Source organism: Salmo salar, chromosome ssa27 (genome assembly GCF_905237065.1).
Source record: "Salmo salar chromosome ssa27, Ssal_v3.1, whole genome shotgun sequence".
Classification (NCBI taxonomy): domain Eukaryota; kingdom Metazoa; phylum Chordata; class Actinopteri; order Salmoniformes; family Salmonidae; genus Salmo; species Salmo salar.
The window spans coordinates 21,548,897-21,565,000 of NC_059468.1; the positions used below are offsets into that span (position 1 = coordinate 21,548,897).

Genomic DNA, 16,104 nt, shown 5'->3' on the forward strand with positions numbered 1-16,104 from the left:
GGTGTGATCAGTTTTGCTTCAATGAAGTTGGAAGAAGTTTGATTCCTGTCTTGATCAGGAACATCAAGGCCCAAGTCTAAGAAGTTCATGGATCTAAATGCACAATAAGGTAGGGTAGGTCAAACAAAAAAAAGAGGATATTTTATTGAAATGTAACAGATAATGTGCCATGATGCACTAAGAAAAGCATGGAGCTCAGATTGATCTGTATCTTTGGAGAAAGATGTGTGAATACTGATGTACACTATTGAGAATATGCACTGTACATGCTTAAATGTCTGGCAATTCAGATCCTTAACATTTATTGACCTTCAAGTCCTAGCATTATAATAATCAGTGAGACGCGCATATAAAGAACTCACATGCAAGAACATTCAACTGATAAAACATACAGTATTTTTATTCATATGTACACCTCCATCCCATCCTTCCCCCAGAAATAAAAGTCATACATTTGATGAATACTTATAATATATTTAGACAGTTCTACAGCGTATGTACAGGGTTACTGTTTTCATGGATTCACGAGAGAGAGAGAGAGAGAGAGAGAGAGAGAGAGAGAGAGAGAGAGAGAGAGAGACAGAGAGAGAGGGAGAGAGAGAGGGAGAGAGAGAGAGAGACAGAGAGAGAGAGAGACAGAGAGAGAGAGAGAGAGAGAGAGAGAGAGAGAGAGAGAGAGAGAGAGAGCGAGAGAGACAGAGAGAGAGAGAGAGAGAGAGAGAGAGAGAGAGAGAGAGAGAGAGAGATTGTGGGAAGGGGAAGACAGCTTTATGGGGGTATATACAGATGCAGCTCAGTTCGGGATAAACTATGTACAATACAAAGCATTCATACAAATTAGGCTCTCTAAGATATAGAATTCATTACATTACAATTTTTATTAAGTCAATGACAATGAGCAAAGCCCCCCAATCAATCACAACTGAATATTAACAATAAACCTAATAAGGCTGTGATTTACTAATAATAATCTGAGCCAGGACTTATACAGGGACAAGCTGAAGATTGAACAGCATCATTCCTGAATATGTAAAATGCGTTTATTTTTTATAAAACATGCCTGCGGGAGAAGCCTGTCAGTGCTAGGTAAGTCCGCCAGGCTGATATGACCACCTCCACTTGATACTCGGATTGCACACTGACACTCTCCTCTTCTTTAGCTCTCTCGACTGTGGGGTCAAAGGATTTGGAAATGTGTGGGGATCTTGTAGGCCTTCAAGGATAGGAGTCTGGACTGTTATTTCTGAGAGAGCGGAATTGAGCTGCTATGAATGAAGAGTATTGCAGGTGCGAACAAAACATAGGATCCTGTACGCTGCCATCCAATTGGTAGCTCACAGAACTGAACTTTCATACAGAAAGTATGGTGGCCCTAAGGAGCAAAGTAAGAAATACTAAAAGGAGAAAATTAAAGCACCTAGAATCAAACTGGACCAAGAAAATTAATATAACATATTGATAAGATTAACAAGTTGTTACAAACTAATAAGACTTATTTGAAATGCTGATTTTACTTAGTTACAAATGGAACTAACAACCCCGAATATGTACACATGATGCATCTATGAAATCACTGATGGAAAAAGGTATGAAATCTATAAAACAAATGAATTATAATCAATATTATTTGTTTAGTCATAGTATTTTTATACTAATAATATTAATATAATAATTATTATATTTAGAATAATAATGCATTGCACAACACTTGAAAGATAAAATAATAATGCCCCATAAGTCTTTACTTTCTGTATTGTCTTAATTTCATAAATAGATAATCAATTCATTTTACACATTCTTTTATTTTCAGAATAGTACAGCTAACATATATTTCTCTGGGCGGGGAAAAAGAAGAAGAAGCCCCGCTTTGTAACTTACTGGTCCTTCACATTGGGGTTGTTGTTGTGGGAGTGGTCAGCCAGAGGGGAAGTAGGGAGTGTCACTGTGGTAGTTGTAGTCCGGACAGACTTTCTGCACCAGCTTGTAGTCAGTGCTGTAGAAGGAGATGTAGATGCAGATGACTTTAAAGGGCTTGGAACAGAGCCAGGAGACGTGGCTCTGAGTCTGCTCCTGGTAACATGTCTTGGACGGGTCGAAGTTACACAGCGTGTTCCTGGCGCCCTTCTCCACCTTTTCGTACTCTATGCGGCAGTTGAAGGACTTGGAGTCCTTGGCGTCAATCACGGACTGCTGGGCCGCCACGTCGAACTCCACGACCTTGGTTGGTGGGACGAGACTCACGGACACGTTGCCCTGGCCTGTGGAGTTGTGTCTGAAGTAGACGCTGAAGGTTCCGTTGCCGTGGTCCACGATCTTCCCGGTGATGAGGAGGTTGAGCTTGACCGTCTTGATGTTGGAGTGGAAGTCTCCCCAGCCGAACATCTTCTTGAACTTGCCCGTCTTGACCATAGGCCGCCGCTTAGCTCTTGCTCTAGAATCCTGGAGGTCGGTAGAGTTCCTCAGCCAGTCCCAGAGGTCCTGCTCGGAGTAGGGCTCCGGGGTGTCGTAGCGCAGGTCCAGGGCCGTGGTGTTCTCTTTGCCATGGAGAGTCTGTGACAGCAACCTGCTGATTGACAGGTCCTTGCTGCTTTCTGTCCATATGTGTTTTAACGTCGACTTGGGGCTACCCGACTTGAGGAGGTCCGCCTTGGAAGCATGAACACTTGTCACCTGAAACAGAGAGAGAAGAGGAGATACGTTTCACTAACTGGTATGTCATACTGTTATAGGCAACACGGTAGTACTTGAGACAATCAAACAGGCAAAGAGACACTTCAGCAGATATTAATATCAGATTCAGAAAAAATTTACTTCACATTCAGGCACTACACGCAGCTTTCTACAAAACAGACAGATCAAAATGGACTCTGAAGTGGGGAGACGACAGGAGAGATACCGGTAATCCATCTTTCAGCAAGCTTCAATTTCGAAACGTGTTAGCAGACAGCCCCCATTTGGGAAATAGAATGTGTGAGAGACAACACAGCGATCAAAGTATTGTAGACATTGTTTTTCCTCTCTCTCTCTCTCCCTCCCCTCCCCTCTCTCTCTCTCTCTCTCTCTCTCTCCCTCTCAGATGGTAGAAGGTATTTCCACTTGGCTCCCCCAGATAGATAAATGCAGTGGCTATTCAGTAAAGACCAGACTATTAAGCACAAAGCGCTGCTTGGATTGATGATTGATGAACCCCCAGGTTTTCACCATTTAGCCACGATGACTGGAATTAGGTTCATACAGGCCCCGGCGGAGGGAAGTGACATTGATTGGCTGATTTCTACTGTAAGACGTGACAGCAGATCCGTCTTGCCCAGAGATTTTTGCATTTCATTGGCCGAGGCCCTCTGGGATCGATACATAGAAAATAAGGTTTCGCTACCAATCAGTTGGCCCTTTGGACATGAATTGACTTCCTCAGACCGTGTCAGCACTAAGGGGCGATCCCTATAGCCAGGTTTAAGCATATCATTGTTTAGGGGGAGAATATGCCTATATGGTTCGTATAGGGTGCTGAGAGAAGAGAACAAATAAAAAAGATAATTACATTGAGGGCTCTATTCAAAACGCATCGCAGAAGTTCAGCTTTACAGCTTCATTGAAATTTAAAGACAACTTTCTAAATTTATATGAGTGCATTCATGTTAGACACTGCATATGTCAGCTCATTTGGAAATTACCTTAATATGTATACCGCGGAATGTGTAACGCTTCATCGTTACACATTGAATAGATCCCTTAATTACCTTGTATGCGTTTTGAACTGCAGATTGAAAGCCATTTTAACCTAGTTAGAAGTAGATGTATGTAATTATGAATATAATTTCTGTAGGAAGCTTTCTGTACGCAATGGCCAGAAGGGTAAACAAGACATCCTTTAACATGAGCCTCCTCATGCTACAAACAACCACTCATTACGGAGTTTACTGTAGTTACAGGGGACTGTAGTTTACTGTAGTTACAGGGGACTGTAGTTTACTGTAGTTACAGGGGACTGTAGTTTACTGTAGTTGCAGGGGACTGTAGTTTACTGTAGTTACAGGGGACGGTAGTTTACTGTAGTTACAGGGGACGGTAGTTTACTGTAGTTACAGGTGACTGTAGTTTACTGTAGTTACAGAGGACTGTAGTTTACTGTAGTTACAGGGGACTGTAGTTTACTGTAGTTACAGGGGACTGTAGTTTACTGTAGTTACAGGGGACGGTAGTTTACTGTAGTTACAGGGGACTGTAGTTTACTGTAGTTGCAGGGGACTGTAGTTACAGGGGACTGTAGTTTACTGTAGTTGCAGGTGACTGTAGTTTACTGTAGTTGCAGGGGACTGTAGTTTACTGTAGTTACAGGGGACTGTAGTTTACTGTAGTTACAGGGGACTGTAGTTTACTGTAGTTGCAGGTGACTGTAGTTTACTGTAGTTACAGGGGACGGTAGTTTACTGTAGTTACAGGGGACTGTAGTTTATTGTAGTTACAGAGGACTGTAGTTTACTGTAGTTACAGAGGACTGTAGTTTACTGTAGTTGCAGGGGACGGTAGTTTACTGTAGTTACAGGGGACTGTAGTTTACTGTAGTTGCAGGTGACTGTAGTTTACTGTAGTTACAGGGGACGGTAGTTTACTGTAGTTACAGGGGACTGTAGTTTACTGTAGTTACAGAGGACTGTAGTTTACTGTAGTTACAGAGGACTGTAGTTTACTGTAGTTGCAGGGGACGGTAGTTTACTGTAGTTACAGGGGACTGTAGTTTACTGTAGTTACAGGGGACTGTAGTTTACTGTAGTTACAGGGGACTGTAGTTTACTGTAGTTACAGGGGACTGTAGTTTACTGTAGTTACAGAGGACTGTAGTTTACTGTAGTTACAGAGGATTGTAGTTTACTGTAGTTGCAGGGGACAGTAGTTTACTGTAGTTACAGGGGACTGTAGTTTACTGTAGTTACAGGTGACATTTTACAACCTCCATTTCAGGCTTTCCTTTGTTTTGGGGTCATCGGTAGACCTATGTCCACTCTGAACCTGAGTAGGCAGAATATCCTTCAGCCCTGAAGGCTTCAAATACGAAATTAATTCCTTCACATTAAACTACATATTGCTTCTACATACACAGTTTCATTGATTACATAAGGAGATTACAATACAAAGGTCTTGATCAGAAATCTTCCCTGCAGATTCCATCTGGTCTAACTTAATGGTAATGTTTCCAGTTTAATATTGAGGTTTAATATGAATGAAGATTAGCCTACTCAACAGGGCTAATAGCCCAGTGAGACTGTGACTTATGCCTCAGGGTGTACTGTATGTATGTAATGAAGTGTGTTGTATGGACCCTGAGGGCATGTTGGGAGAGCATGATTTAAGACATATACATGGTAATCATGAATGACTTATAACTGGTGAAAGATTGCATATAGAAAATACATGTATACTGTACAGAGAGTAGATTGATAAAACCAATTAATGTTGTTCCATGCAGAATAGTTGATGTTAATATCTCATAAATAACATCATAATAAGTGAGTCCTGTATTTTTTGAATGCACTGCTCTCAAACATTTGCATGATTTCATGGTACTCTAAAACATGTGCATGCAGTGTGTGTTTATCCATACTTACTGTTTGTCCATTGTCCTTTATAGACAGCCACAGTACAATACACACACACACACACACACACACACACACACACACACACACACACACACACACACACACACACACACACACACACACACACACACACACACACACACACACACACACACACACAAGTTGATCTATGAAGCTTCAGGCCCACGGCCTGTTTATTTGACTCCATCATGCAGCATGCTTTGGGCCTTGGGCCAATGTGTTTGACTCCATTTTCCAGCATGCTTTGGGCCCTGGCCCAGTGTGTCTGCTGAGGCTCAGTGCTTCCAGATGGTTAGTTTACCTGGGGGGACAGACGGTGCATCTGGTAAACATGGCAGCACTCTGGCCAGCAGAGGCCTGAGCCTCACAACTGACTACAGGTCAGGCTCAGACAGATGTCTTCCCCTGGGCCTAGGCTATAGGTACAGGGAAATGCTTGGGTCAGAGAGAGCTGTACGAGCTCCGTGTGTTCAGGATGTAAGTCATAACACAATGCAACAGCAGTCCACACTGTGATTCATCGCTGAAACTATGGAATTACACAAACATACATGTTTTTATTTATTTTATTGAACCTTTATTTAACTAGGCAAGTCAGTTAAGAACAATATTGTTTTTACCATGATGGCCTACATGTACACACACGTTAACCAACATATGCACACTCCACACACATACACACTCCCATCACAACCTACGGTATATATACAAAAAAAATGGGGACACCCCTTCAAATGAGTGGATTCGGCTATTTTAGCCACACCCGTTGCTGACAGGTGTATAAAATCGAGCACACAGCCATTCAATCTCCATTGACTTTCAACGTGGCACCGTCATAGGATGCCACCTTTCCAACTAGTCAGTTCGTCAAATTTCTGCCATGCTAGAGCTGCCCCGGTCAACAGTAAGTGCTGTTATTGTGAAGTGGAAATGTCTAGGAGCATCAACAGCTCAGCCGCGAAGTGATAGCCCACACAAGCTCACAGAACGGGAACGCCGAGTGCTGAAGTGCGTAGCGCTTAAAAATCGTCTGTCCTCGGTTGCAGCACCCACTATCAACTTCCAAACTGCCTCTGGAAGCAACGTCAGCACAAGAAGTGTTTGTCGGGAGCTTCATAAAATGGGTTTCCATGGCCGAGCAGCCGCACACAAACCTAAGATCACCATGCAAAATGCCAAGCGTTGGCTGGAGTGGTGTGAAGCTCACCGCCATTGGACTCTGGAGCAGTGGAAATGTGTTATCTGGAGTAATGAACCATGCTTCACCATCTGGCAGTCCAATGGACGAATCTGGGTTTGGTGGATGCCAAAAGAACGCTATCTGCCCCAATACATAGTGCCAACTGTAAAGTTTAGTGGATGAGGAATAAAGGTCTGGGGCTGTTTTTCCATGTTTTTTCCAGGCCCCTTAGTTCCAGTGAAGGTAAATCTTAATGCTTCAGCATACAATGACATTGTAGATGATTCGGTGCATCCAACTTTGTGGCAACAGTTTGGGGAAGACCCTTTCCTGTTTCAGCATGACAAAGCCCCGGTGCACAAAGTGAGGTCCATACAGAAATGGTTTATAGAGAACAGTGTGGAAGAACTTGACTGGCCTGCACGGAGCCCTGACCTCAACCCCATCGAACACCTTTGGGATGAATTGGAACGCCGACTGCGAGCCAGGCCTAATCGCCAAATAACCAGAAGAGTGGAGGCTGTTATAGCAGCAGAGGGGGACCATATCTCTCACACACACACACACACACACACACACACACACACACACACACACACACACACACACACACACACACACACACACACACACACACACACACACACACACACACAATAGAAGAAAACCATTTGTCACAAGCAGGCAGAGAACTCTTGCTACCAGATAACCATCCCAACTCAGCTACCTGATAACTATCCCAACTCAGCTACCAGATAACCATCCCAACTCAGCTACCAGATAACCATCCCAACTCAGCTACCTGATAACTATCCCAACTCAGCTACCAGATAACCATCCCAACTCAGCTACCAGATAACCATCCCAACTCAGCTACCAGATAACCATCCCAACTCAGCTACCAGATAACCATCCCAACTCAGCTACCAGATAACCATCCCAACTCAGCTACCAGCTAACCATCCCAACTCAGCTACCAGATAACCATCCCAACTCAGCTACCAGATAACCATCCCAACTCAGCTACCAGATAACCATCCCAACTCAGCTACCAGATAACCATCCCAACTCAGCTACCAGATAACCATCCCAACTCAGCTACCTGATAACCATCCCAACTCAGCTACCAGATAACCATCCCAACTCAGCTACCAGATAACCATCCCAACTCAGCTACCAGATAACCATCCCAACTCAGCTACCTGATAACCATCCCAACTCAGCTACCTGATAACCATCCCAACTCAGCTATGAGTGGACAGGTGTCACCAATGACCTGACAAAGTCCCCTCAGACATAATTCAGTGGTGATTCTGAAATAGCACCCTATTCCCTATATGCAGGTGGGCACTTGTTTTGCCAAGCTAAGCCCACTACATAGAGCTCTGGTCAAAAGTATTACACTATAAAGGGAATAGGGTGCTGATTCAGAGGAAGTCTAGAAGACGTGATGGAATTGAAGTTCTGCTTCAACTAATAGCGAACAGAGAACACCAAAAGAAAGCAGCATAGTCCAAAGTCCTCCATCAAAACAACATTGATGCATTATGAATGGTTACAACTGACTCAGTCTAAAGATATACAGACCCTTTACATTGCCAACATTAACAGTAATCTAAAGCTCATTAGGCTGTTAAACCAATATTTACTGTCCTTTAGTGATGGAATACTATTTTTATCTACGGATTACAAAACGTCATTACAGTGCTGTGATGCTATATATTCAAATAAAGAGTACATTGATTGTGTGGCTAATAATAGTTTAAGTACCATATCGATACGCTTAAACAAATGGAGACATGGTCTAAGACTTAACGCAAACACCACAGACATGGGTGACAACATGTCAGTCTCTGTTCTTAGTTTTCCCTAGATTATTTTACAGGAGGGGGCAACACCCCTCCCCCCCCAAAAAAAATACAATATCTTCAATTGAAACTAATTTATTTTATGAGGAGGGCAACAGAAGTTAGGTCCACCTACGTAATGGCAGAATAAATACATCCCTCCATGACATACATTTAGGACGAGCAGGTTAATGATGAGCATGAAAGTATGTGATCCAATTAAAGTAAACTAACAACATTGAATAATTAAAACGATAAGCCAATTTAGCAATTCTAATTATTATTGCCACATCTTAATACTGATTAGTTGGATTCACTAGGCCTAAAGTTCATTAGCTGACAATTCACTGCAGCACAGCAAAGAGTTTCACACTTCAACATGGCATGATATCATAAAGGTGTCATACTCAAGATAAGTCTGCCAGAAAAGTGAAGGTATTACTCATACTTAATATACAGATGTAGGATCTTAATTTGAGCCAGTTTGCTACAGCTGTAAAATAACCTTGCAGCAACAGGAGATGTGAATTATTATGTAGATTATAATTAATGGACATATATGATACATTTTTCATTAGGGAAAATCGGTCTGACATTTTAAAGTGGAAATGCAAACTTTAGAAGCATTTCTGAATACACTACACATTCTCAGCAACAAAAGAGTGATCAAATGAAGATCCTACATCTGTATACCATAATGAAACCATACAATACAATTATATGGTTTATATTTTTCACACAACCGATTTTAGACCGGTAAAAAACAACCACCTCCAGAAAATCTAATTTAGTCTACTTTTGCAAAAGACAGTAGATAAAAGATTGGAGAAGAGATGAGCTTCCTACATTCTACTTAGCTCCTATTGAAAACGTCCAATCATATCCATGGTAAAGGAACTGCAAAGCTTTTCCTGAGATGTAATTCTAGGGGGAGAATGAAGGCAGGCAAACTATAATGTGTTGAATGAAAAGAGCCCTTATGAAAGACGATGGAGAAAGAGGACAGAAAGAAAGGGAAATTTGACAGTTCTATAAGGAGAGAGAAGGAGGGAGGACAGTAGAGGAGTGACACTGCAAATACATATAGTTAACCTCCAATTGAGTAAAGCATTATCAGAGAGAGTATAGAATCCTCCTTTAGTATTGACTGACCAGCTGTAACTAACAAGAAACGGGCCATTCACCAGACAACACTTATAGCTAGCTACATCCTTTGCAGCCTTGTATGCATTTCAATATTTCTTATGAACATAACAAAAATACAAATAAACTTTTATAGCCATTGTTGAATTAGTTTTGTCATACTTGAATGCAATGGAAATGTGCTGTAGTTCTTTCTTACAATACAACGACAACACTAGCTATTTCTAACAATATCACTACTGCCAACCTCTTCAAGCTTGTCTTTCTGCTATATATTCAGTCAGAACACATGCAGTCAGGACAGTATGAACAGACAGTCCCCGATTTCAGGCACTAAACTATACATACAAATATATATATTTATATATATATATATATTTGCATGTATAGTTTAGTGCCTGAAATATATATATATATATATATATATATATACATATACAGTACCAGTCAAAAGTTTGGACACACCTACTCATTCAAGGCTTTTTCTTTATTTTTAATATTTTCTACATTGTAGAATAATATTGAAGACATCAGAACTATGAAATAACACATATGGAATCGTGTAGTAACCAAAAAAATTGTTAAACAAGAATGTGCAAAGTTGTCATCAAGGCAAAGGCTGGCTACTTTGAAGAATCTCAAATATAAAATATATTTTGATTTGTTTAACACTTTTTTCATTACTACATGATTCCATACGTGTTATTTCATAGTTTTGATGTCTTGACTATTATTCTACAACATAGAAAGTAGTACAAATAAAGAAAAACCCTGGAATGAGTAGCTGTGTCCAAACCTTTGACTGGTACTGTATATATATATATATAAATACACATATTTATATGTACGATTTTCTTTATTTGATCAAACACAATACATCTGACTGTATATTGACTCACACAGTTGGAATCCTCTCCTCTATTCCCCTACTATAAGTACAGGACCAGGCCATAAAACAGAGTCCTTACTAACATGACTACGCAGTATGCTTGCCTTGGGCTGAAACCAGTGGTGCTGGTGTTATGCAGTGCTGTAATATCACATTCAGACCATGCACTAGAACTGCCTAATGGTCTTGTAAGAAGGCTGTTAGACGCAACATATCGTTCTTACTGTGTGTGTGTGTGTGCGTGCGTGCGTGCGTGCGTGTTTGTGCAGATGAAAGAATGTGTGTGCATATAAATGTACGTAAGTGACCATAGGCTCCTTGTGGCATCGGTAAGTAGGTAATGTAACAGAAAAGCTCAGTCCCAAAAACATAGTGAAGGAAGTGGAGCAGACCAGGAAGTGGAGCAGACCAGTGATTTAAGGTGATCAGGGGGCTGGAGCTCCAACCAGCCAACCACACCCTAAACCTTAATTTACTATCTGTTGTATTTTTTTTTTTAGCCCTCCACGGAGGACAAATACATTTTTTTTACTGCTTTTCTGCTACATACATTTTGCATACACATTTTGAATACATGGTAGTTTTATATAAAGCAGTCACATAACAATAATACATTACCAAACATCAGCTCTTTAATCCCACCCCTCAGCCACTCTCAGCCCATCCCATCTATCACCACGCCCTCGTTGGGTTTCCATGTGACATATATTTTTCCATTGTGCTGTGATGTTTTGCCTTTCTAATCGTATAGTATCCACAGATTGTGAGCCAAAGATGAAAACCTTTCCTATGAGTATTATTATATTATTTATTGACTGACTAAGGCTTTTCAAATCGCCCAACACTGCTATTCGTAAGGTTCATTTTAAGTGCATGTTGTGATTTTTTAACCATTCCTGAACCTGTGACCAGAAACAAGCTACATAGGAGCAATACCAGAATAAATGACCTATTGTTTCTGTCTTTTCGCAGCACAATCTACAGAGCTGAGATTGTTGTATGTCCCATTTATACATAGCATTCTGTCGGTGGCAAGAATTTTATATAATAATTTAAATAAAAAAACTAAATGTTGAATAAAGTGTAGTTCATAAAATATGTGCCATGGAATTGGTACATCGAAAATCTCTTCCCATTTATTTACTGCCTGTTTGTTCCCTTCCGTCCTTGTTGTGCTTTATTAGTATCTATAACAAATATTCACACAAAAGGGGCATTCGCTGTAAGCTTTCACATTCAATCTATTCCTTTTTTCGGCTCATAGTCATCGTCCGAGGCCTCGATTCAATCCATATCGCGGAAGATCTGCGCTACAGCACAATTGACATTAAAGCTCATCTTCGATTGAGCCAACATACAGAAGAAGTACGATCTTCATTTGAGCCTCTTTGATTCAGCAGGAATGTAATCCTGCAGCAACAGGAAATGTGAATTAGTATGTGGATTATAATTATTGGACATTTTTGTAGGGGTTGATCAAAGAATAAATTGTACGGGGAAAATCAAGAATAAATTGTCAACGTGGAAATTGCAAACTTCAGAAGCCTTTTTGAACCTCAAATACATTTCAAGTTTTACATTTCCTCCATTCCATTTCCTCCATCTCCTGCAACAGGGTGATAAAATTAAGATTCTACATCTGTATGCAGCGCTTACCATGAATGTCTACGCAAACGTGGAAACAATACCTTTAACCGTTAATCGTGCTATAATGTGGATCTTCCGCGATATGGACCGAATCTAGCCCCTATAGACTCATTCAAAGGGATGTAACTAAACTCTGCAAAAAAATAAACGCCCCTTTTTCAGGACTCTGTCTTTCAAAGATAATTCTTAAAAATCAAAATAACTTCACAGATCTTCATTGTAAAGGGTTTAAACACTGTTTCCCATGCGTGTTCAATGAACCATAAACAATTAATGAACATGCACCTGTGGAACGGTCGTTAAGACACTAACAACTTACAGACAGTAGGCAATTAAGGTCACAGTTATGAAAACTTAGGACACTAAAGAGTCATTTCTACTGACTCTAAAAAACACCAAAAGAAAGATGCCCATGGTCACTGCTCATCTGCATGAACGTTCCTTAGGCATGCTGCAAGGAGGCATGAGGACTGCAGATGTGGCCAGGGCAATAAATTGCAATGTCTGTACTGTGAGACGCCTAAGACAGCTCTACAGGGAGACAGGACGGATAGCTGATCGCCCTCGCAGTGGCAGACCACGTGTAACAACACCTGCACAGGATCAGTACATCCGAACATCACACCTGCGGGACAGTTATAGGATGGCAACAACAACTGCCCAAGTTACACCAAAAACGCACAATCCCTCCATCAGTGCTCAGACTGTCCGCAATAGGCTGAGAGAGGCTGGACTGAGGGCTTGTAGGCCTGTTGTAAGGCAGGTCCTCACCAGACATCACCAGCAACAACGTCGCCTATGGGCACAAACCCACCATCGCTGGACCAGACAGGACTGGCAAAAAGTGCTCTTCACTGACGAGTTGCGGTTTTGTCTCACCAGGGGTGATGGTCGTATTCGCGTTTATCGTCAAAGGAATGAGCGTTACACTGAGGCCTGTACTCTGGAGTGGGATAGATTTGGAGGTGGAGGGTCCGTCATGGTCTGGGGTGGTGTGTCACAGCATCATCAGACTGAGCTTGTTGTCATTGCAGGTAATCTCAACGCTGTGCATTACAGGGAAGACATCCTCCTCCCTCATGTGGTACCCTTCCTGCAGGCTCATCCTGACATGACCCTCCAGCATGACAATGCCACCAGGCATACAGCTCGTTCTGTGCATGATTTCCTGCAAGACAGGAATGTCAGCGTTCTGCCATGGCCAGCGAAGAGCCCGGATCTCAATGCTATTGAGGACGTCTGGGACCTGTTGAATTGGAAGGTGAGGGCTAGGGCCATTCCCCCCAGAAATGTCCGGGAACTTGCAGGTGCCTTGGTGGAAGAGTGGGCTAACATCTCACAGCAAGAACTGGCAAATCTGGTGCAGTCCATGAGGAGGAGATGCACTTCAGTACTTAATGCAGCTGGTGGCCACACCAGATACTGACTGTTACTTTTGATTTTCACACCCCCTTTATTCAGGGACACATTATTCAATTTCTGTTAGTCACATGTCTGTGGAACTTGTTCAGTTTATGTCTCAGTTGTTGAATCTTGTTATGTTCATACAAATATTTACACATGTTAAGTTGACAGTGAGAGGCAGTTTCTTTTTTTTCCTGAGTTTAGTAAGTACTTTATCCTTATACACAGTCTCTATTCCAAAATGTGAAATGTGTGAGAAATTACTGGCATGAAACTACTGGCATGAAACCCAAGAAGCTCATTTCTTACCATGAAAGAAATATATTTTCAATAATAAATATTCCACAATGCTGTAGGTATGCTGTTGTCTGTGTTTTGTGCTGCTACTATGTTGTGCTGCTGCCATATTGTGTTACTACCATGCTGTTGTCATGTGTTGCTACCATGCTGTGTTGTCATGTGTTGCTACCATGCTGTGTTGTCATGTGTTTCTACCATGCTGTGTTATGTTGATGTCTTAGGTCTTTCTTTACGTAGTGTTGTGCTATCTCTCTTGTCGGGATGTGTGTTTTGTCCTATATTTTGATTTTATTTATTTTTATTCCCAGCCCTCTGCCCCGCAGGAGGCCTTTTGCCTTTTGGTAGGCCGTCATTGTAAATAAGAATTTGTTCTTAACTGACTTGCCTAGTTAAATAACGGTTAAATAAAAATGAGCACAATCAAATAAACCCTTTTCCTGTACTTTCTATATAAAACCCAGTCCCAGTCAGATAAGACCTTTGTAACCATAACCATAACAAAACGCTGTGAGTACACATTTACAGTGTTGTATATGACCTGACATCCTCCTCATACAACAGACCATCTTCTTCTGCTGTTTAGTTCAGGCATAATTCAAGTCTAACCTTTTTCACAGATTATGTCTATAATTACATGTTGATTGAGTGATGGAAAGAACATTTACAGATGGCTTGTGTACAATGTACCACAGCAGTGATCAGCAGTGATCAGCCAAGTACAGTGGTATCCTATAGCACCACTGACTTACAGATCATTTTTATTAACATCTATACCCAGACAGAAATGTGTGAATAGTTTGTGTTTAAATCTTGATTCTAATACCCAGACACACAGTGGTGTTTGTTTGTGTTCTACAATCCTGATTCTAATACATCTTGAGGCTTCATAAATCAAAGCTGGCTTTATGTTGTCATCACGCAGATGGCCCGATGGCAAATTCACCCCAATTAAAGACCTGAGGAGGAGAGTTAAAGGGGGGAGAGTGTTCCCTCGGAGGGAAGAGAGGGCACCTGTTCGCCTGTCATATCCTCATAGCCTGTTCTGATCAGTGACTGCAAGCGTTTTCCCTCCTCAGAGCCGCTCGCTCCAATGCAGAATTAATGAAGGCAAACAAAGCTAAAGTCTCCTCCTCTTCCTCCCCTCACTGACAGCACAGAGCTGGCAACCCTTTGTGAGCTAATTTTCTCTCCACTTTGGTCCCTCTCAACTAATCTTCAGTGTCACACTTAATGAGATTTTCAGTTTGTAAAGTAGGTAGAACAGCAATGCCTCACCCTCCCTCCCTCCCTCCCTCCCTCCCTCCCTCCCTCCCTCCCTCCCTCCCTCCCCCTCCCTCCCTCCCTCCCTCCTCCCTCCCTCCCTCCCTCCCTCCCTCCCTCCCTCCCTCCCCTCCATACATCCATCCATCCATCCATCCATCCATACCTACCTCTCTACCTCCCTACCTACCTCCCTACCTATCTTCCTCCCTCCATCCCTACCTCCCTCCCTCCCTCCGTCACTGCCACCACCATCTCCCCAAATGCGTCTAAAGTCCCCACTTCTCCTCTATAAGGCATCTTAAGTACTATATGCATTATTAAGTAAGGGTTTTATAAGCACATTAAATTATTCACTGTACAAATATAAATATCTGGTGTATAATATATGATGTTATGATATTGCAATGATTAGTTCCATCATTTTTAATAATCAGTTTGAGAGAGGCCTCGACACAGCGACAAAACAAGCAATGTGTCATTTAATCATGTTTTGACAGAATTATGCAAACACACTCATATTGAAATGTATTTCATTAGCTAAGTAAATGTAAATGAACAATTGATTCTGTCACAGGAACGGTTTAGGCAACGATATCTAACACAATTAATTATCTGATTAACATAACGCTAAATGACGGCTAATGATCTCCTCTTATAGGACAGGGAGAGTAGAGGTCTTCATGGGTCTAAAATTTGGACCGGTTCCGAAATGGATCTGGGGCTTGCCCACACGGACCCAATAAGCGGGTTAATATAGAGACCCGTTCCAAACGGACCAGAGGATAACTAAACGCGTTCTATATAGACCTG

The 16,104-nt window shown here is 41.7% G+C and overlaps 1 protein-coding gene across 3 annotated transcripts in view; it reads right to left on the bottom strand.

Annotated features, from left to right (window-relative positions):
• Nucleotides 1–373: 373 nt before the first annotated feature.
• LOC106588718 (neurexophilin-1) overlaps nucleotides 374–16,104 on the bottom strand; it is a 41,415-nt gene continuing 25,684 nt past the window's right edge. Inside the window, exons 2-3 of one of the 3 annotated variants that reach the window (XM_014177995.2) lie at nucleotides 1,879–2,670; nucleotides 374–1,243 (exon numbers count right to left, since the gene is read on the bottom strand). In XM_014177995.2, the coding sequence (XP_014033470.1) occupies nucleotides 1,915–2,670 (756 nt within the window). In that variant the 3' untranslated portion in view covers nucleotides 374–1,243; nucleotides 1,879–1,914. Of the gene's footprint in view, nucleotides 2,671–16,104 lie in introns of all 3 variants that reach the window. The other 2 variants (XM_045709724.1, XM_045709723.1) reach the window with 2 other exon arrangements.